The 20,407-nt window shown below is 48.2% G+C and overlaps 6 protein-coding genes across 6 annotated transcripts; 3 read left to right on the top strand and 3 right to left on the bottom strand.

Annotated features, from left to right (window-relative positions):
* The first annotated feature begins 476 nt into the window (after positions 1 to 476).
* On the top strand, positions 477 to 2,549 carry LOC111068356 (zinc finger protein 420). The gene is made up of 2 exons (XM_022357794.2): positions 477 to 701; positions 759 to 2,549. Exons 1-2 carry the CDS (start codon positions 540 to 542, stop codon positions 2,286 to 2,288), a joined length of 1,692 nt encoding a protein of 563 aa, XP_022213486.1. The 5' UTR covers positions 477 to 539; the 3' UTR covers positions 2,289 to 2,549.
* On the bottom strand, positions 2,440 to 6,722 carry LOC111068355 (arginine/serine-rich protein PNISR). The gene is made up of 9 exons (XM_022357793.2): positions 6,147 to 6,722; positions 5,784 to 6,090; positions 5,534 to 5,696; positions 5,038 to 5,310; positions 4,688 to 4,790; positions 4,235 to 4,291; positions 3,693 to 3,820; positions 3,397 to 3,628; positions 2,440 to 3,328 (listed from the first exon to the last, which is right to left on the bottom strand). The coding sequence occupies exons 1-9, from the start codon at positions 6,637 to 6,639 to the stop codon at positions 2,571 to 2,573; spliced, it is 2,514 nt and encodes an 837-aa protein (XP_022213485.2). The 5' UTR covers positions 6,640 to 6,722; the 3' UTR covers positions 2,440 to 2,570.
* Positions 6,723 to 8,636: 1,914 nt separating this feature from the next.
* Positions 8,637 to 11,305, bottom strand: LOC111068397 (ATPase family AAA domain-containing protein 3A homolog). Its single transcript, XM_022357847.2, has 4 exons — positions 10,943 to 11,305; positions 10,335 to 10,809; positions 9,250 to 10,273; positions 8,637 to 9,181 (listed from the first exon to the last, which is right to left on the bottom strand). The coding sequence occupies exons 1-4, from the start codon at positions 11,154 to 11,156 to the stop codon at positions 9,086 to 9,088; spliced, it is 1,809 nt and encodes a 602-aa protein (XP_022213539.1). The 5' UTR covers positions 11,157 to 11,305; the 3' UTR covers positions 8,637 to 9,085.
* Positions 11,306 to 11,528: 223 nt separating this feature from the next.
* On the top strand, positions 11,529 to 13,781 carry LOC111068396 (protein asunder). The gene is made up of 3 exons (XM_022357846.2): positions 11,529 to 13,148; positions 13,212 to 13,520; positions 13,575 to 13,781. The coding sequence occupies exons 1-3, from the start codon at positions 11,614 to 11,616 to the stop codon at positions 13,777 to 13,779; spliced, it is 2,049 nt and encodes a 682-aa protein (XP_022213538.1). The 5' UTR covers positions 11,529 to 11,613; the 3' UTR covers positions 13,780 to 13,781.
* A 359-nt stretch (positions 13,782 to 14,140) lies between these two features.
* LOC111068401 lies at positions 14,141 to 15,698 on the top strand. Its single transcript, XM_022357866.2, has 2 exons — positions 14,141 to 14,300; positions 14,366 to 15,698. The coding sequence occupies exons 1-2, from the start codon at positions 14,237 to 14,239 to the stop codon at positions 15,628 to 15,630; spliced, it is 1,329 nt and encodes a 442-aa protein (XP_022213558.2). The 5' UTR covers positions 14,141 to 14,236; the 3' UTR covers positions 15,631 to 15,698.
* LOC111068395 (nucleolar protein 6) lies at positions 15,674 to 19,827 on the bottom strand. Its single transcript, XM_022357845.2, has 6 exons — positions 19,709 to 19,827; positions 18,222 to 19,651; positions 18,039 to 18,149; positions 16,737 to 17,977; positions 16,269 to 16,672; positions 15,674 to 16,199 (listed from the first exon to the last, which is right to left on the bottom strand). Exons 1-6 carry the CDS (start codon positions 19,739 to 19,741, stop codon positions 15,789 to 15,791), a joined length of 3,630 nt encoding a protein of 1,209 aa, XP_022213537.2. The 5' UTR covers positions 19,742 to 19,827; the 3' UTR covers positions 15,674 to 15,788.
* Between the last annotated feature and the right edge of the window lie 580 nt (positions 19,828 to 20,407).

The following is a 20,407-nucleotide window of genomic DNA, read 5'->3' as shown; positions in this document are numbered from 1 at the left end:
TCTTAGATTGACATATTTTTGTACCTATTAATGCATTTGATTTGTGTTTTGTATATAATTATATCCGTTTTTGGGACGACGAAATAAACACACCCTGGGTCTTCAGGCGGCCGTTTGAAAACAACAATGTCATTAACTTCGTATCCCTCGAGATCAAGTGAAACTGAAAAATATATATAGATTTTCTTCTGTAACAACACACATGGAAAACATTTTTTTTTAATTTTTGTCAGAATGAAGAAATTCATTTTCAGTTGCGTCCCCCACCTCCTCCGAAGCTGCTGACGTTATTCCTTTTGTGCTTATTCTCTTTCTCGCTCGCACACACTCTGCCCTATGCAATGCTTGACCTTTGCGGAGAATATGTAGATTCTACATTGCATATGTATAATCTACATTCCAGATGTAGAATAAACATGTTCCTTCACGTTTTGTAATATCGTACATTTCCGTGACTGTGCATTGCCCATCCCATCTCTAAACCAGCTGTGGACAAAATTTGTTGTGAAAAAAACAAAATATTACAATTTTTCGATGTAATGTATAATATAATGCCGAATCAAGTTATTAATATTAACCATCTAAGCTGCCGCGTCTGTCTGGAGACAAACGAGGGCGCCTTGCGTCTGCACGACGAGATCCAGTACAATGAGCTCAACTTTGAATTGTGGCAACTGCTGGAAATCGTCTCCAAAGTAAAGGTAAAACCATAAAACATGAAATATATGTGGCCATGGCTATAATATACATCTCTCTAGTGCACCTGGAACGAGGCAGATATGCCGACCCGTTTGTGCCAGAATTGCACACGCCGCTTGATAGCCGCCTATGAGTTTATTCTCGATGTGGAGAATGCACAGCACACGCTGCAGAACTTGTACCTTGTGATGAAGGAACCGGAGGAGACGACCCATGTGGAGGTTCTGGAACTGTGCAGCCAGGACGAGTTTTTGCCCGTCATCTGTGACACTGTGGAGGTGGCTGTGACGATGGAAGCAGAGGACGCTGCTGAAGCTGTGGTCGATGTGCCCGTGCCCTTTTCACAAGCAGAAACGATTATCGAGCCAATTTACAAAACAGAGCATCTAGGAGAGTTGGAGACTGAAATACCATTAGAGGCAGAAGACTTGGATGCTGCACAAAATGTGGATGACAAAAATACGGATGTGAAAGAGGAGAAAGAGGAAGCTGCCTCTGCGACAAAGCCGCGTCCCTCTCAGCTGGGCAGTCGGCTGACCCACTCACAGAATTTCATCTTTAAGTGTGCCATTTGTCCGCGTGCCTTTGCCAAAAATGATTCGCTGGCACGGCACATCGCCGTTGCCCACAGTCAGACCGCGGACGTGGCCGCCCAGGAGCTGGCAAACGAGAGCAGTGGAAGCGGCGTGCTCACCTGCAAGCACTGTCCACGCATTTTGAAGCGGCAGGACACACTGCGTCGTCACATGCAGGCATTCCATCCAGAGGAAGCGGCCAAAGATGATACTGAGTCAACTGCCAGCTCGCAGCGGAAGCGCACGGCCAAGCGTCGTGAGTGCCCCCACTGTGGCATTAGTTTTCCCACCTCCAGCCTGACCATCCACATACGTCGGCACACTGGCGAGTATCCGTACAAATGCGAGCAGTGCGAGAAGGCCTTTCCGCGCAGCCAGGACCTAAGCTTGCATATGCGACACCACACGGGCGAAAGACCCAGCGAATGCAAAATCTGCTCAAAGAAATTCATATCCCAGAACAAGCTGTCCAGACACATGCGCCTACACACAGGCCAGCGTCCGTATGCCTGCGACAAGTGTGACAAGAGTTTCGTGCAATCCAACGACCTGAAGATCCACATGCGACGTCACACGGGCGAGCGGCCCTACAAGTGTGATGTATGCGGGGATAGCTTTGTCTCTGGCTCCCTACTGAACGTCCATCGTAATCAGAAAGGTCACCACATGGCAACATCTGGAAACCTGAGCTCCGGTGATACCACTGACGATCCGTATGTAAATGCGCGTGTCAACATGCGTCGAGCGGAGGATATTGAACGTATGCGGCTGAAGCGAGATTCCGAGGATCGACTTAACCAGCCCCAGGCGTCGCCATCAGAGCCGCAGCCACCGTCGCCAAAACAGTATTCCCCTCCGGAGAAGCCGCTCCTGATCTACAAGTGTGGCGTCTGTGACTGGACCTTCAAGAGCGGCGCCTGTCTAACCATTCATCGCAACAACATGTCCCACTACGAGATCGGCAAGGTCGACTACGGTGATCCCTTTTCCAAGATGGTCAAAAGGCATAATTAATTGAAAAATTGGGGACTAGCTTTAAGATCACAAATTAAGACTTAAATATTTAGGGGCGGGGGTATATTTATTTTATTTATTAACCCACAAGATCTGGATCGTCTGGAGGATATATGTATATGTATATGCATACGCATTCTGTCCATAAATTAGTTTAAGCATTGATTAATATCTTTTTATTAGGTTGAGTAAAAGCTGTTGACAACTAAAATCATTTAAAACTGAAGAAGAAATTAGAGAAAATGTACATTTAACAATTAATAGTTGCAAGTAGTTGTATTTTTAGTGGCGCTTGCGCTGATGCGACGCGGAAGAGGAGGAATACGAGTTGGAGTGGTGAGTGCTACGCGATTTCGATCGGGATCTAGAGCGATGTCTATGGTCATAGCCGCTGGCATGGCTGCTGCGAGTGCTGCTGTGCCGCGAGGAGCGTCGAGCATCGTCATCGCCAGAGTGGCTCGATTCACGAGTCCGTCGCTGATGATGCTGTTGGCTACTGCTGTTCCGCCTGCCACCGATGTAATGGGTCCGATTGCGCCGGGGACGTCGCTCTCGTTCCCTCTCATGATCGCGGCGCTCGTATTTACTCCGACTACTGCTGCTGCCGCCGCCAGCACGATCGCGTTGATCACGGCGACTGCTTGTTGTCCGGCGGCTGCTGCTGCTCTTGCCGCGACTGCTGGAAGTTTTGGAACTGCCGGAGATGCTGTGGCTGTCATCGCTGTCGCTGTTAGAGCTACTGCTGCTCGTGCTGCTAGAGGAAGACGATGTCGACGAGCGGTGCCGCTTGCTCTTTGACTTTCGTGACGATTTGTTGGCCTTGTTGAGGGCCTTCTCTGCAGCACTCAGCATGCAGGCCACTGCCTCCGGCATCTGTAGCAGATTGGTGGCCAAATTGGGGACAGGCTTCATCTTGGTAAGCACCGAGCTAGAGCTCACAGGCGCACTGGCGACTATTTGGGCGTAGTTTGCCGTCGAGCTTTTACCATCCTTATTGTCGCTGAAGCGAGTGGTGCGCTCCTTGCGACTCGCCCGTTTGCCTGCCGATGGAAAGGATATGAGACATATATGAGATAAATGCATTGTGGTTCAAATTCTATTGACAAACCATTAAACTGGAGCAGCTTATCGTGGTGGGTGGGATGTTTAGCAGTTGTCTCCCCAGGCGGTTCAGGATTACTATGGGTACGTCGCCTTTCCTTGTCAGCATCTGAACGTTCTCGTTCCTGCTTGCGATGTCTCTGCAGTGTCTGCTCATCGCGCTGCTCCTGCTTGGCCACGCGATCCTCAATGTCATCAATGACTCTTTCAAACGCTCGTTTGCTACGTCGTATGCGAGCCTATGGAAAGAGATTTATTAATACCAGGATCATGGGAAGAGAAGGGACGGATTATCCAACTAACCTTCAACTCCTCCGCGCTGAGCTGTACGCTTTTATCAGGATCCTTTGCTGCTTCTGCATTGCGCGCGCCTTCCTCATCTTCCTCATCCTCATCGCTTTCGCTGGAAGAATCGCCATAGGCTGCTAAACCTATAATTCAAATCAGTCAAGTGCTAATTGTGGCTACCAGAGACAATCGCGATGCTAATCGGGCGCAGTTTATGGGAATACTTCATTACGAATTCGTTTTGGGAAACATTTTCAGAGACAGACAGAGAGACATAGTCATAGAAGAAGGGGGTGGGGGGGTAATGAGAGACGAACGACTCGAACTTCACCAAAAAGGGTGGAAGGAAAAGGAAGTTATAGACTCAACCCGACCAATTATAAGAACCAACTTTTGTTTTTGGGAAAGAGGGGATAAATTGAGGGGCTACAAAGGGGGCTGCAGAGTGGGAGAGGGGGAGGGTGGGGTCTTTAAGCATAACTCAGACTACCTTTAAAACGAAAAAAATAGTGCAAAACGAAACATAGGGATATTCATATTGAATATTGTAGACTTACCCAGATTGCCGGTAATGGAGGACAAGGCGCTTTTGCGAATCACTTGGGCTGATGATGCTTTTGATTTACACACATACATATATATATATAGTAGTATATTATATAATACGATTATAAATTGTTCAGCAAGGGATTCATTTTGGTTTGTGTTTTGTGTTTGATTTGAGACATAAGATAACAATATAATAATTAAAGAAACCATAAAATCAAGAACGCGATCGATGGCCGAGTCATCTCACAAGGATCTCGTTAACAAGTCACACAGAGAGAGAGAGAGACGAGAGACAGAGAGAGTTTTCGGTTCGTGTTCTCTTCCAAGCAAGGATCATTCGATGGAGAGATCTTCCGTCATCTTATGTTCTAGATACTTACACACCAACAAAACACACGCCAGTTGAACGCTGGAAGAGATCGGGTTTTTGGGGGGGGGGGAATATAATGTCTATAATGTACCTTTAGCGCGATGCGCTTTTAATGTTTCTGCTGCAATGGCTGCAATCTCTTCGTTTGTCGTTTCCAGCAGTATTTCGGTTAATGTGCGACGCACCAAAAGCATCTATAGATTTGGTATTTATAGATTCATTCGGGACATATGTGTATATATGTTGGTGGATGCGCAGCCATTGGCCAGGGAATGAAACGAAGATGTGTGCATAGGAAAAGAGTGCAGTGCAGGCTCCTTCTTCAAGTGCCCGGCTGCTGCGTGTGCAATGTGGGAACCTCACATAGGATTCGTTTAATTATAGATTACATTTCATTGCCTGGCTGAGCGCATACATCCGAGTCAAATAGTGAATGCCTACCAGATCCGCGAGTCTTTCTTCGTAGTTTTTACCATTGCCAGGGGCTTCTGCTGCCCCTGTCACACCGTCTGCCTTTTCCGCATCCGCCAGAGACTCGAATTTGTTGTCCGCCGCCTTCTCATTCTCCTCCTGCTCATCATCGCCGCTGGTGCTGCTGCTTTTGTAGCCAGCCTTATTCAATATATCTTTACCTACGAGTATTTTCGGTTCCACTGATGCTTTTGTGTGCGCCGCCTCCTCCTCCCCAGCATTGGAATCTTCGCTGTCGCTGGCCTGAATGTTCAAGTTCATGTTAAATTTCATGTGTTCCCAGCATTTCATGCCTTGCAAATTGTCTGTCATTTAGTCAGTTTTTTTCGGTATCGGTATCGTTTGTGTGCAACCAATTGGGTGTAGCGCGTGTGTGAGTTGCACTTTTCGCACTTTTGTTGGTCGGTGGTGGTGGATGGTAATGGGAGTCGATAATAACCAGGCCATGCCTTCGCCTTTTACTTACCACATTCGCGATGTTCAATGGATTAACAGGTGTTGTTAGTGTTTTGCTAGATACTTGCTTAACATTGCTTGTAGCTTGGAGTAGTACCTCAGCATCAGCACCCGTGGAATGCTGGCGTTCCATCTGTCGCTGCTTTTCGCGCTCCATTTTCTCCAGACCCTCTCTGTAATGCAGGGACAGACGACAGGTGTAATGTGTGATTGGTGTTTGGTGTTTATGTTTATTCAAAACTATTCCTTTCCGGCCTCACCTTATCCAAGCTGGCAACATTTTCCGTTTGTTGGCATCTATTTCACTGCTGGCACTGATGCTGCCACTGCTGCTGCTCTCTGGCAGCGGCTGCAGCTCATGTTGGTGAGCATGTTGATGTGGATGTGGATGTTGATGTGCTTGTGGTGGTTGCTGTGGCGGCTGCTGATTTTGATTATGTGCCTGCAGCTGTTGATGCGGCTCATTGGGATTGCTCACGTTGATCTTGAGCAACGAGGGAATATGCGCTGTACGATTGGCAGAGGCATTGCCCGTCTTGTTAGGCCACTGGCTCCATGGCGGCTTGCCTGAAGGAGACACAAGCATTAGGGTGACCACTTAGGTAGTCCCTACCTGTACTCACCCGTAATGCTGGAGGCAGCTACTGCCGCATTGGTTGTTGTTTCGCTGAGTCCTAGCCACTGCGATTGCGTAACGGAAGGAGCGGGCGGGGGCGTTTCACTGCCATGTCCTCGCTCATTGTCATCGTCCATGTCCATGTCAGCCTCGCCGTGCTCCTCAAAACGTGTTATCTTCGTGGTGGTCGCCAGCGGTCGCACGGCCAGCGTCGGCATCTGCTGCTGCTGATACCCAGACACATTGCCAATTATGGGGGGCGGCGGCGGTGCCATGGGCATAGCGACCCCAGCCGGAGTAGTGTCCCGCATATGTATCCATTGCTGGGCGAGCTGGGCCCAATCGATGGTCAAAGGAAGCCCAGTGGCCACCAAGGGATTCGCGACGGCTGCCGCGGGGACAAAGTGTGACGGTGGCGGCGGAGGCAGCTGGGCCATGAACTGATTGTGGTTGCGTTTGTTGTAGCCAACATCCGCATTAGCGTTTCCACCGGGAAACATTTTGTAAAGCAATTTAGCAAAATTTTCTCCCGAAACAAATTTTCTTCGATCCTCCTAGGGATGTTAAATTCAATATATCGATATTTATTTTTTGTTGATAGTATATTTGTTGGTGATATTAATTTTTTTGTTGTGCTGGCGAAAGTATTAAAGTGGATATTTTTCCTATATATATATTATATTTATTTCATCAACAGAATTACTTTTCGGAATTCGGAGTAAATCGACACTTTTTTCACCTAAGATCATATACCCGCGACATTTAAATCAACTTATCGATACACAGGGTAAAAATACATCGGTACTTTCTGCGATAGGCGGAACGAGTGCGGCGGTTAAGTTCCTTTATTTTGAAAATAATATTAGAGCCAATGTGCAATATTTCTGTTTTAAAATGTTTTACTACTATTCTGGGTCCCAATGAAGGCGCTTCTCGAGGCCTCGCTCCTCAGATGGCTGCTTGGTAGCCCCCATCTTGATCTTCCGTGACTCCTCGGATCCAGAAATGAGAATAAAAAGACATTTTCGCCGGCGGAGGCGTATGCAGTTTAAAATAAAATATTATATAAAAAAAACATATTTAACTCAGGGACAGTAAATAATGAAAAACTGAATCACTTAGAATAGCCGCACAGAAGAATTTAATAGACCATTAGACTTCTATAAATCTAAAAAAAATCCACTAAAATTGTTAAATTGAAAGTTTCAAGGATAATAGTCTGTGGTAATAATTATTTTTTTATTAACTATTATTAATAATTATCCATAATAATTATTTTTGAGTTAAAAAAATTAAGACTAAAAAATAATCATTATTTGATGACTTTTCTGAGCGATAAAATAAAACTCATAAGTTAATCATTAATTTTCAGTTTTACTTTTTTGCTGAAACATAATTATTACTGATAATAATTAACACAAATAATTGGTCTTAACACAAATAATTATTATCATCGAAGAATTTCATTAAAAACTATATACAATTTGTATTGTTTGATATTCAAAATATTACTATAAATGCTCCCTGCTTCAAATGTTTATTAAGGATTTAAAAACAGACAAATATAGATTTTAAACAAAATAAAAATCCTCCTCGTATAAATAGTTATGACGCGGAACGCCGCGCGCCGTTATTTACGGGATTCAGTTGCGGCGGCGGCGTGGCGTGGCGCTGCGGCGTATACGTCTAATTTAAATACGAAAAAATTATTAAATTTAAAAAGGCGTTCGGGCTATTTTTTAGCTTTTGTCAGTGCAGAGAAATTGTTTACCAAGGATTGCAAACCCAAACTGTTCTGCATTCCGATTCTCTTGTTCGTTTGGTTGCTAATGAAAGGACTGTATTAATATTTTATATTGGTTCACTTTATTTCTAGGTAATATTGATGGTGTATATAATATAATAATGCGGTTTTAATAGCTGGGGCGGCAAAAGCAAGGAGGTACAAAGAATACGCGCGTGGGAATTTGTTGACGAACAAAAGGACCACGTCGGAAAGTATTTCAAAGAAGGTCTCTCTGCCCTGTATGATTTGACAATTTGTTGGACCGGTACGGATATTTGGAGATGGTAATATTGTTTATAAATTATTTATCTCAATACCATATATTTAATCAATTCAATTATTTTCCTGCAGTCCCTTTACAATATGTATGTGGATGTATATGGAGTTCACGGCCACGAATTAGGCAGCTGAAAGATTGCAAGGTTCTATTACTTCTCTCTCTGATGTACGTAACAATTTAGGCCAAGGGTAATGTTATGCGAACGATTGAATGCCCGCAGCAATCTCCGTACCTGTGCCATCACCCTGCCACCAGCAACAAGTGCTGCAACGTGAATGGTACTGCTCCTGCCACACGAAGTGCGGATATTTATATCAAAACCCCCGATAAAAACTAACGATGATAAAGAGATTAAAACACAATCCTTAACAAGTGATCTAAGTTTATATTTTCATATTCGTTTATAGGAAAACACAGGCGAAAGAGTCAAATGAATGGCCAACGCCGGCGAGAAGTTTAATATAAATCTCTCACAGTGCCGGCGCGGCAATTTAATTTAAAATTTAAAATATACATCCAAAGCTTCGTCTTACTAAATGCAACAACAGGTGCCGAAAATGCAGCTCTTTTTGTACATACTATTGAGAGTTACTATAGCGTTAGTGATACAATTATCAGTAGGTAAAACTTAATTGCATTGATGAACACGCGATAGTCTATCATGGATTTTGTTTGTACAATAAGTCAAATGCATATACGTAAATAAATATACACATAGTAGGTTGATCTCAGCTGTTGTTTTGGTATCCATTAATCAGAAAAAGCCCTGTGCGTTACCAACTTAAAGTTAGGACATTTAAAAACTAAACATGTGAGTCAATGGAGTTTGTCTGGCAGCCGCTGCCTACTATCCTCCAGGTGCTCCATGATCACCACCAGCTCACAATTTGTTGGCTGTGAGTGTTAGGGGTGGGGCTATAGTTCCGCCCGTAATCGATTTATGGTCGGCTCGCTCCTGATCCGACAACCAAGCCATCTACGAAAAGGTATTTGAACAATTATTGTTAGCAAATGGCAACACCATTGTATTGTAGAAAAACTCACCTTTTGCTTGTGCTGCTCGGCGGCCGAATAGCATCTGTCCAGAACCATTTTCTCCGACAGGACGCCGTCCTCGGAGGCGTAGACGGCTGCTTGCCAGGAAACGCCCAGTTTGGAGATCTCACGTCCAGACATTCCGTTGCACAGCACAGCCATCTTTGAGCAAGTCTTGCCATAGTCGAAAGTGTCCAACTTGAAGCGCCTGGCGCCAGATGCGGCCGGCTGGAGCACATATTTGTCAAAGTAGAGACGCAACAAACGCTCACGCTCCTCCAGGCCGGGCAGCGTGAACTCCACCATCTCGTCCAGACGATCGTTGATGGCATAATCGAACTGTTCGGGTGTATTCGAGGCCAGAACGAGCATGAATTTGGGATTCTGCTCGGATGTTCTGTACAGGAAGGCGTTCAGAGCGGCCCGCAAATCCTCCGATATCTTCTCCGACGAACGCTTCCTCAGGAAGGCATCGGCCTCATCCACAAACAGCAACAGACCGCGGCGCGAGGCGTGCGACCAATCAAACACTTTGTGTATGGCTGTGACGCCTTCCTTGCCCATGGGCGCTACATCGCCGCCGGTCATGATGGCAAAGTCCATGCCAGAGTGCTCGGCCAACTTTTTGGCAAACATGGTCTTGCCGGTACCAGGCGGGCCGTGCATCAGCACATTCCTGTAGAGGCCACGATTGATGCGTGTGTTCTTTGTGGCAATGGCAATGTCGCGAAGACGTTCCTCAAGGCTCGGATTGAGAACAACGCCCTGGAGTGCATCGGCTGGCTTGGAGCGCAGTCGCTTGATGTAGTTCAACGGATGCTTAACGGCATCGAGAAAGGCAAAGCGCGAGGTCTCGCCCACCAGCGATGGTTTGCCGATGCGCGCCTCCACGTAGCGGGAAACAACGCCGGTGGCACCCTTCGCCGTGTACACACCCAGGGCAAGCAGCGACAGGCCGCCAGCGGCAGTCAACACCTTGTCCCAATCGGTGAGCATGGCCTCAGCTCCAGCTCCAATCACGGATCCCGCCGTTCTGCAAGCAAACAAAAATAATTGAATGACATCTAAACGTTGTTCTATTAGAAACTACTCACTTGATGCCTTCCATCACAGTGGTTCGATGCTCCTGCGCCTTCAGACGAATCTTCTCCAAGTTCAGATCGCGATTCTCACGGTCCACGCGCGCCTTGGCCCTCAGCTCGTGCTCCAGCAGCTTCAAGCGATTCTTCTCCTTCATCTCGATCTCATGCTCGATGGTCTGACGGCGCATGGCCTCCTGCCGCTGTACGCTCTCCTCTTGCTTGCGAAGATTGTCCTCCTGAACGCGCTGCTGTTGGACCAGCTGGTCCTCGTACCGCTTGCGTGACAACTGATCCTGATACTGGGCTCGCTGCTGTTGTTGTTTTGTCTCTTCAATCAGGGTCTTGCGTCGCTCCTCGTGATCAATGCGGCGCTGCTCGACCTTGGCTTGCTCGATGTGCGCCTCATACTCCTTCACCTTGGTGCTGTACTCCGCCTGGCGGGTGGACTCCTGCATCTTGGACAACTCCAAAGCCTCGCGAGCATGTTCTGCAAGCAGATTATCATAGGTCACACACATTCATACAATAAAGCACACACACACACACACACGCGACCAAGCTTTGATAGCATTGGGGGCGCATGGCGATTATGCAATTGGCTGATGAAATTTTCCACTTACTTGAACGTTCTAGGGTCTTGGCGGCATCTGCGGCCCGCTCCAGTGCCGATGAATCAAAGCGGTAGGCCTCCATGGCCTTGCGCTCGGCACGTGTTAGCTCTGCATCGCCGGTCCGCCCACCGGCAGTTTTACCCTCGGGATCGGCTCCATCTACGCCGCCAGCAGAAGGATCCGGCTGCGGTTGCTGACGATTTCTGCCCAATAACCACGACATGACTGTTTTAACTGATAAATGGCTGGACTAAACTTCGTGTTTCACTAATGAATGAGTGTGCAATGTCAACAAGTATTTAAATAATGTAAATCCAAGTTTTACGCCCGTACAACGTGATTCTGATTTAGTGCTGTCAAAATATCCAAATGACAATATATCGATATTTATAAATATTTATATCGTGATATTTTGTTGCGCAAATGTCCATAAATTTTCCGAATTTTCTAGAAAAATTGGAAAGTATTGCAATTTGTACAGCAAAAAGATAAAGCACCGGAGTTAAATTTCAGGAATTAAATTGAACTATGAAAAATTTGGCATGTATCGATACTGTGCAGCGATATATCGAATATCAATTTGATATTTTTTCAAATCACTCAATCAGCTGTTTCTCCAGCAAACAATTGCATTATTTTTGTTTGGTTTGATTTTTTAGGCGTCGCGTCCGTCCCCCACCATGTTCGAACGCAACCAAAAGACGATTTTTGTGCTGGACCACACGCGCTACTTCAGCATTGCCAGCGAGGAGTACATATCCATGGACTTTCTGAAGGGCAAGCCCTCTGGCCACAGCTCCGGTTCGGGCTCACAGTTTAGCAAGAGTCTGTGGACCTGCGCCTGCGAATCCTCCATCGAGTACTGTCGCGTCGTCTGGGACCTGTTTCCGGGAAAGAAGCATGTGCGCTTCATAGTCTCGGACACGGCGGCCCACATCGTCAACACGTGGAGCGCCAGCACTCAGAATATGTCGCATGTGATGAATGCCATGGTCATGGTGGGCGTACCATCGCGCAGCATGCCCCAGTCATCGGACTACTCGGTGATCCATGGGCTCCGGGCGGCCATTGAGGCGCTGGCAGAGCCAACGGACGAGCAGATCCAGGCCATGGCCAGCGGTATACCCAATGACCAGATACTCAACGAGGGACGCGTCATATGCATCACCTCGGCGCGGGACAACACCAGCATGAAGAGCCTCGAGGACATCTTCAACACGGTGCTCATCCAGCAGAATGTCCTGTCCGCTACGCCCCCAAAGAAGGGATTGGGCATCAATCACTGTCACCTCGTGATTCTCAATATTGTTCCTCTGGGCATCGATTCGATGGTGACCAATCGCAATCTGCTCGCAATTTCGCCGCTGCTGGATGTGGAAATCCATACAGTGGGTGCCCCGGACATATCCTACAAGCTGACACATCTCATTCTGGATCACTACGATCTGGCGAGCACAACGGTGACGAATATACCGATGAAGGAGGAGCAGAACGCCAATTCCAGTGCCAACTACGATGTGGAGATCCTGCATTCCCGCCGTGCCCATTCCATTACGTGTGGCCCGGACTTCAGTCTGCCCACCAGCATCAAGCAGGGGGCAACATACGAGACGGTGACCCTCAAATGGTGCACACCACGTGGCTGCGGTTCGGCTGATCTGCAGCCGTGCTTGGGCCAGTTTCTGGTCACGCCCGTGGACGTTACGTCGCGGCCCAGCTCCTGTCTGATCAACTTCCTGTTGAATGGACGCTCCGTCCTGCTGGAGATGCCCCGAAAGACCGGCTCCAAGGCGACCAGCCACATGCTGTCTGCCCGCGGCGGAGAGATCTTTGTTCATTCTTTGTGCATCACACGATCCTGCATGGACGAGGCTCCGTCCATTACCGACGGCCCCGGCGGACGAGTGACCGATTATCGCACATCGGAGCTGGGACAGCTCATGAAGATGTCGCGCATGGTGCCGCTTAAATCCAGAGATCCTGCAGCTCCGAATTTGCCCCGACGATTGCCCCGCTACTTCCCCTTGACCACCACCTCGACAGTGCTGTTCCATCTGCAGCGGCATCTGAGTTGGCTGCCGCACTTCCTCCATCTGCTGCTCAAGGAGGATATGGACAAACAGGACGAGGTGCGCTGCCAGCAGCACATCCATGAGCTCTACAAGAGCGCCTCTCGAGGCGATGTCTTACCCTTTACCCACACGAACGGAGCGCGGTATGAAAATTCTTTCAATTCCCCTTCATTGAATTCGTTTACGAAACTCCTTAAATGTTGCAGTTTAAAGCCCCACAAGGCCAAGGATCAGTATCGACTGCTGTACAGGGAGTTGGAGCAGCTCATCCAGCTGAATGCCAGCACAGTGCATCACAAGAATCTGCTGGAGAGCCTGCAAACACTGCGCGCCGCGTATGGCGATGCCCCCACCAAATCGGATGCAGGCACACCCACACTCCGTTCCTTTACGGAGTCTCCCCTGTCGCCCGAGCGCCTGGAGGCCATGAGCAGTGCCAGTAATGTCAGTAGCAGCATCAATTCCAATAGCCTGCTGAAAGCCAGCAAGCGACGCATGTCCAACTGTGGTACAAGGTAAGCACAAGCCGAATCCCTTATGTTTTTACCTTTCCCTTACTCGTGTTTTAGATCTTTGCTGGACATCATTTCCTCTGCTGAGCGGAGTCAGTCCAATAAACGTTTAGACTTCTCGGGTCGCATCTGCACACCCAACGGACAGATTGCCAAGCTGTATCCCGATTTTGGTAACAAAGAGAAGGATGCTGCTGCCGCCGCTGCTGCTACTGCATCGGGAGTTGGTGTCGTGCCCAAAGAGGAGACTAATCGGAGCTGAAAATACAGAATTGCACATAAGTCTATGGATAATAAGGACTGCCAGGTCGGGACAACTCTTTAGCCATCAAAAGTTGGCTCTAGATGCGCTCGAAAAGTTCCGAACTTCATTTCGGCATAAACATTAATAATTTAGGGATGCGAGCCATACACATTGATGAAGTACATAACAAGGTCTTTGTTCTTAAAGTACTTTGCAGCGGGTGGCAATTGTAGATTTAATAGTTAAAGATTGAACTAAGTTAAATCTTAAATCCGTGTAGAAAACTTCATATTGAATTATTTCTGTATCTGAATCTGTATCCGTACTCTTTATATTCCGTTGATTCAATCAAACATTTTGCCATTTTTTGGCCCCTTTGTGTTTTGTGTAATGTTTAAAGAGAAACTATCCAAAAATATACAGAAAAAATTTCTAGAAAATATTTTTTAAATTATTCCAGTTCTTACCCAAGACAATGGCCGCCAACAATGTGAGAAAGCTGCTGCAGGTGTCAGAGGAGGCGGCTCCCCTGGTCCAAAGTAAGTGCCAGACTCTACCTCTCAGAAGAGCATTGCCCGAAGATAACTTAAAACCCGCATTGTAGTCCCCATAATGGTGGGCAATGAGATGTTTGTGCTCACCCAGCAGGACGTCAGACGAACGGAGGATATTCGCTATTTGAGCTACACTCGGATTATGCCCAATGGCCATATGTTTCCCACAGCAGCGGCACCGGCTGCAGATCCAGTCAATTACTTTGGCGGCCTCGTCACACCTCTGGCGCTGGCCTATGCAACGCCTCCGAGCTGTGCGCTGCAGGATCTGTTTGTTCCGAAGAAGCCTATGGAGGATGACAAGCCGGCACCACGAAATGTGGCCGATGTGTCCACCCAATTGGCCTGGTCCAAGCAGGTGGAGATTGAACCCTCAAATCACACAACCTTGCGCTACAGTGCGGCCACCTCTACCTCTAACCTGACCAAAAACTGTGGCTGCCAGCACGAGCCGCCAAAGTCGAGGAACCAGCATACCAGCTGTCATTCCCAAGTTGGACGTAATGCCTGCTGCCAGACCAGGTCGACAACATCTTCAATCTATCTTCAGCCGGCCCCACGCAGTGTGGCCGATGCGTCCACTGAACCGTCAAATCCCACGTGCTCGCCCAACAGTGCGGCCACCTCTACCTCTAACCTGACCAAAAACTGTGGCTGCCAGCACGAGCCGCCAGAGTTGAGGTGCCAGCATACCAGCTGTCATTTTCAAGTTGGACGCAATGCCTGCTGCCAGACCAGGTCGTCAATCGCAGATATGTCGGATGCGGAGTCCCAGTCCAAGCATTCAACTGCCAATGGTTCCGTTAAGGCGTCCAAGGATAAGCAATCAACTGCAAATGTGTTCGTTAAGCTGTCCAAGTATCCCAGTCGTCACGACAATGAGCAACAAACGTGCACATACACGGACGTGCCGAGACGTCATCCCTACAGCTTTTCTCCACAAAAACAAAGTAGATATGCAGACTATCAGTCCCACCTTCAATCTGAAGATTATGCACACGATCAGTCTTCTGGCTGTCCACAATATCAGACTGGGACCAGTCCCCAAAATCAGTTTCGTGCCACTGGCCAAGATCCGACACAAGATCAGTTGTTTTTCTGTTCCCAAGATCAGTCAAGTGGCTACCCATTAGAGCAGGCTGTGGATCAACAAAGCAGCTCCCAAAAGGATAAAGCAAATTCCTGTCCGTGTCGCCACCAGGCGGTGGCCACCGCCTCAAAGGGCGTTCGATGTGTGCACTTCTCTGAGCAAGAGGACGACGACTCTTCATCTGTTAGGCAGAATCAAACCGACCAATCGCAGGACAGCGAATAGCAATAAGACTGACTAAGCATTCCATTGTCCAATATTTTCTTTAGCTAATTTATAAATTTTTGTCCGGCTTAACAAATCTTCTAGCTTTAATTATGAATCCTTTTCGGTGTATCCTTACTTTACATCTGGTTTCTATATATACGAAGTAGTAGCTATAACTAGCTCAGCGATTTCAGGGGTCGGCTCTTAATCAGAGATTTCTTTTTCAGCGGAGCTTGCACCTTGGCTGCCTTGGCCAGCTTTCGCTTCTTTGGCTTGGAACAGGCGGCTTCCTTCTCCTGGCTCTTGGCATTGAAATATCGCTTGGGATTTGTGTGCTCCCGCTGTTCACGCCTGAGCTCTTCCGGCGTGCTGATGCGCAGGTAAAAGTCTTTGAGCAGCACTTTGAAGTCCTCCACTAGGGTTTCCCTCACCACCTGAACCTTGCCCTTGTCGCAGGGCGTGCACGCCTGCAGCTCCGTGACCTTAAAGGCTTTCGGTGTGAACTCTGCTGGGGGACGCCACATGATGGCCAATTCCTTGCCGCCATGCGGATTGTAGAAGAAGGCAGCATAGTCGGAGTACGCAGACTGCAAAGCCCATAAGGAATCAAATTAATTAAAGAAGTTTCTTTAGGTTTAAGGTGTGGGACACCTTACCCTCAATTGATGGACAACTGCTGCCAGTAGATCCTTTCCTGCTCTTGGCAGTAGGTAGTTCGGTTGATCAAAGGACACAAAGGGTGAACCGAGATCGTAGCTCAAAGCATTGGGCACCAAATCGGACTTGAGTTGTATCACCAGATCGTAGCCCTCGCTGGAGCCGCGGAACAGCTGTGCGGGCCGCACAAACCTCAGATCTTTCGACTGCAAACTGGTCTCAATCATTAGCAGGGCGTGGCGGGCCAATCGTGAGACATGCGAGAGGATACGCAGACTGGGCGACTCCGCGGTGGTCCACAGGCGGCCGGCATGCTGTTGATCGTAGGAAGTAGCCAGTGCCAGAGGCGGATAGCTCTGCCGATCGCTGCGGAAACTGTGCTCCAGATCCCCAATCTGTTGTTCTGTTTAAGACAAGAGAGTAAAGATAAAGTGGGACAACGAGGAGTCACTGGGGGAGCTGCTCACCCTGCCAGCTGCTGTTAAAGTTCAGCAGAAAGAGTTCTCCATTCCAATCGCTGTGCGCGAGTAGATGCAGGAACCGCATGAATCCCGTTTGGGGTGCCGCTATGGCCTGGGGGGCATTCCGCTGCTGGTAGAGATGCGCCACCAGCAGCTCCGTGGCCATGGAGGGCCACAGTCCATCGTCCAGCAGTTGAGTGGCCAGCCAGCGCTTGGCGATCAACACAGTCGCCCCATAGGCCGAGTGCGTCTGATGCAGGGAATGCAGTGCGCCACTGACCTTGGGCAGGATGTAGTGCCGCTGCTCCAGGGCACGACTTTCGGGGTTATCCACATACTTGGTCACTCCCCGCTCGGTTACCTCCTGTTTGAGCAGCGTCAGCTCCTTGTTGTGGGCCAGCTCCAGCAGGAAACAATAGCCCCACTTGAGCACCAGCAGACCCTCGGAGGTAATGGACCAGTTGAGACGACACTGCGCCTTCAATTTCTCTCCAATCTCAATGAGGAATGCCGTCTTGAGGGCTCTCAGGGCGCCCAACTCATTTGGCCACTTGCCGCTCTGGCCCAGCTGAATGATTACCCGCTGTATGTGGCTGGCATGGATGTGGTCGGCCATCAGGCGAGCCTGCGGCAGCACTGGCATCGGTTCACAGTAGCGGGACACGGGTGAAACGCTCGATATGGACACAATCTCCAACGGCAGATCGTCCAGGGCATGCAGCTGACGCGCCAAATCGTCATAGCAACGTATCACATTGGGACTCAGTGCCTCCGCGTCCGTATCCTGCTGCAGCTCCAGTTTGGTCTTCAATTTGGACACCTTGAACCAGGGCGACAGATGATAAACCAAATCCAACTCGGCTGCAATATACTGGACATCGTTGCTCTCCAGCTGCAGATGGTGCTCCAGCAGATGCATCACAATCTGGCGCACAATCAGACGCTTCTTGCTGGGCGCATCTTTGGCTGTGCCCCACACAACAGCCTCTGTGATGCTGCCATCCTGAAAGCGTCGCAGATTGGATTTCTCTCCCCAAAACTTTCGAAACTCGGCACATCCCTCGGGATTATCGTTTGATGCCGGCCCCTTGTCGAGCACTTCAAAGGCATGCTCTGGATCGAGTATGAGACCCAGCTGGATGGCTTGTCCGATAATGGGGGGCTTGCTCTCGACGGGCCATGCAATGCAGACGGTTTCTATGGGTAGAATGGCCTGGACACGTTCCTTGAGTCCCTTTTGCAGAAGTCTAAAAAGATTAATTTCAATTGAATTTCATCAGCCACGACAGAGACAAACACTTTACTCACTCTGTAAGGATTTTCAGCAGCTGAGGATAGGCATAATTGGCATAATCGTACTTCACCTGCGGCTTGGAATGAAGCACTAGCATTTGCTGTATACTCGAGTAGTTGGTGATCCTGGGGCAGGGAAGAACAGGGTTAATTTTACAACAAAAAAAAAAACGAGAAGGAGGTCCAGTCCAGACTCACTTGAGTATGTTATCCACGCGTGTGTACAGGGTACACTTTTGCATGAATATGTACGGAAAGCTATTCAATTTCATGTCATTCAGCAAGTCCACAGCCAATTTAGCCTCTGCGCGGACCCTCTGGTACACTCCCAGCGGCACATTCGCACACAGATTGAGCTGTCCAGAGACATCCATGAAGCACACATCGTAGTGGCCGGCCAGCGTGCTCAGCTGTTCGGTTTGGCTGGAGGCGGGCGCCAGGGTGATGCCATTCGTCCAGTCTGTGTTGGCCAATTGGTTCCAAACGGTTCGTGCCACTTGGTAGCTGCTGCTCGATTGATGCAGTATCCGCTGCTGATTTAGATACACGATGAACGACGCCAGAATGTGCGACCCGAAGCCAGTGAATCCTGTGTCCAGCTCCCGCTGACGCAGCCATACTTTGAGCAGCAACAGACCGTCCTGAAAGTTGCGTCTGCCCTTGAAGGCCTTGTCGAGGAGTGCCTGGTTCTGGGCCAGCGTCAGGTCGAACAGAACATTGGCATTGTAGTGCTGTGTGGACGGCAGTGCCTCCTCCTCATCCCACTCATCATCGTAGTATGCGGGCCGTATATTATTGTTCCAGGGCACAAATCGGCCCGGCTTAAAGGTGCTTTGTGGCGCTGTGATGAACAGACGCAGCTGCAAGTGCTTTGACACCTGCTTGGCGGCTGGCGTCAGCTCCAGCACTGGCTTGAGTGGATTATTGCCATGGTAGTTGAAGGCAAACTGATCCTGAGCATAGGCGGGGCATCTCCTCATCTGATTCGTTACGTAGGTCAGGTACAGGGCCCTCTTCTGATCGTATATCAAGTTCAGATAATCATCCTTGTGTAGACAGTTCTTGGGCATCTCCAGGGCCACATCTACCACGATCTTTGGGCCAAGCAAGGTGCCAGTGGAGGCCGCACCAATCAGTTGAGGCTCTTTCGTGGGCTTGGAGAAGATAAAGCCCGATATTTTCTTGTCCACGTTCAAGGGCACTTCCAGCTGACTCTTCTCCATCAGGCCATCTTTCAGCTGCTGCTGTGTAAAGGCCGTAAAGGATTCCATCCAATTTTCTATGTACTCGGTGTACTTGGGCTTTAGCTGCAGCTCCTCCAGCATCTCTTTGACCTGCAGCTTGAAGAGATTCGAGTGAAAGAGATTGCGTGTGTCGCGCAGTTCCTTCATCTCCTCCAGCGTTGGTGGCTTCACATTCTTCGTGTCATCTGTCCTGAACTTGTTCTTCTTTTGCGCAATGATCGACACGGGCCCGGGCAATGCTGTGATCTTCTTGGATGGCTTGGGAGTTGGCTCCTCGAAGCCATCATCGCTGCTTGTCCCTGGCTTCTCTAGATCGCTGCCGTCTGAATTCTGACCCAGCACGGAGTCTTTTGCGGCTTTTGTAAGACGTTTGGTGGCCACTGGCTAAATTAATTAAAAATTTAGCTATATGTTTTTACTCCTGGAGATTCCACAACTTACCCCTTTCCGTTGACTGTTCTTAATTTTTCCCATTTCGCTATCAAAATAAATGTAAATTATAAATTATCTAGACGGGAATGCACAACACGCACGTGTTGCCATTTAGTATTTGCTTTGGTATTTTATCTGCAACTGGAGTGTTGTCCAGTGCTGTCACTATAGCTTCTTTAAGGCTAGATTACGAATTTGTTAAAGTGGAATAGCTTATTTGATCTATTCTTTTTAAGCAATTCGTCAAGGGAACTTTGTTTATATGGACTAGAACGTTGTTCCGAGGCTTCATGTGTTGTGTGGTAGGGCTCAATTATCGCTTAACTGTTAGCTATTTTCAGCATATTTCTTTGTTTCGAAGCTAGCTTATATTGGCTCTGAAATTCTGGCAGCACTGGTGTGGTCACTCAGTCCGCAGGCGGTAGTGTTTTTTAGCTGTAGATTTTAGGTCAAACTAAAATCGAACGATTAAGTGCGGTAGCGGACAAAAGTTTCTGAAATTTGTTCATAAACTAGACTAAAAAACATTAAATTAAGAGTATTTCGATAAATATATACACAATTAGTAAATCGTTGCGGGTTGCGGTTGTGCCGTTGTGTGTGAGTGTGGGTAACCTGTGTAGGGTTCCTCTTGCCAACAAGATGTTTAAATTTATTCAAGTAAAATGCCACATTCAAGTTACTAAAACATTAAATACAGAAGAGATT

Source organism: Drosophila obscura, unplaced genomic scaffold (genome assembly GCF_018151105.1).
Source record: "Drosophila obscura isolate BZ-5 IFL unplaced genomic scaffold, ASM1815110v1 contig_4, whole genome shotgun sequence".
NCBI classification, from domain to species: domain Eukaryota; kingdom Metazoa; phylum Arthropoda; class Insecta; order Diptera; family Drosophilidae; genus Drosophila; species Drosophila obscura.
Note: the sequence above shows the minus strand (reverse complement) of the source record. Positions and strands in the feature narration are given on the sequence as shown.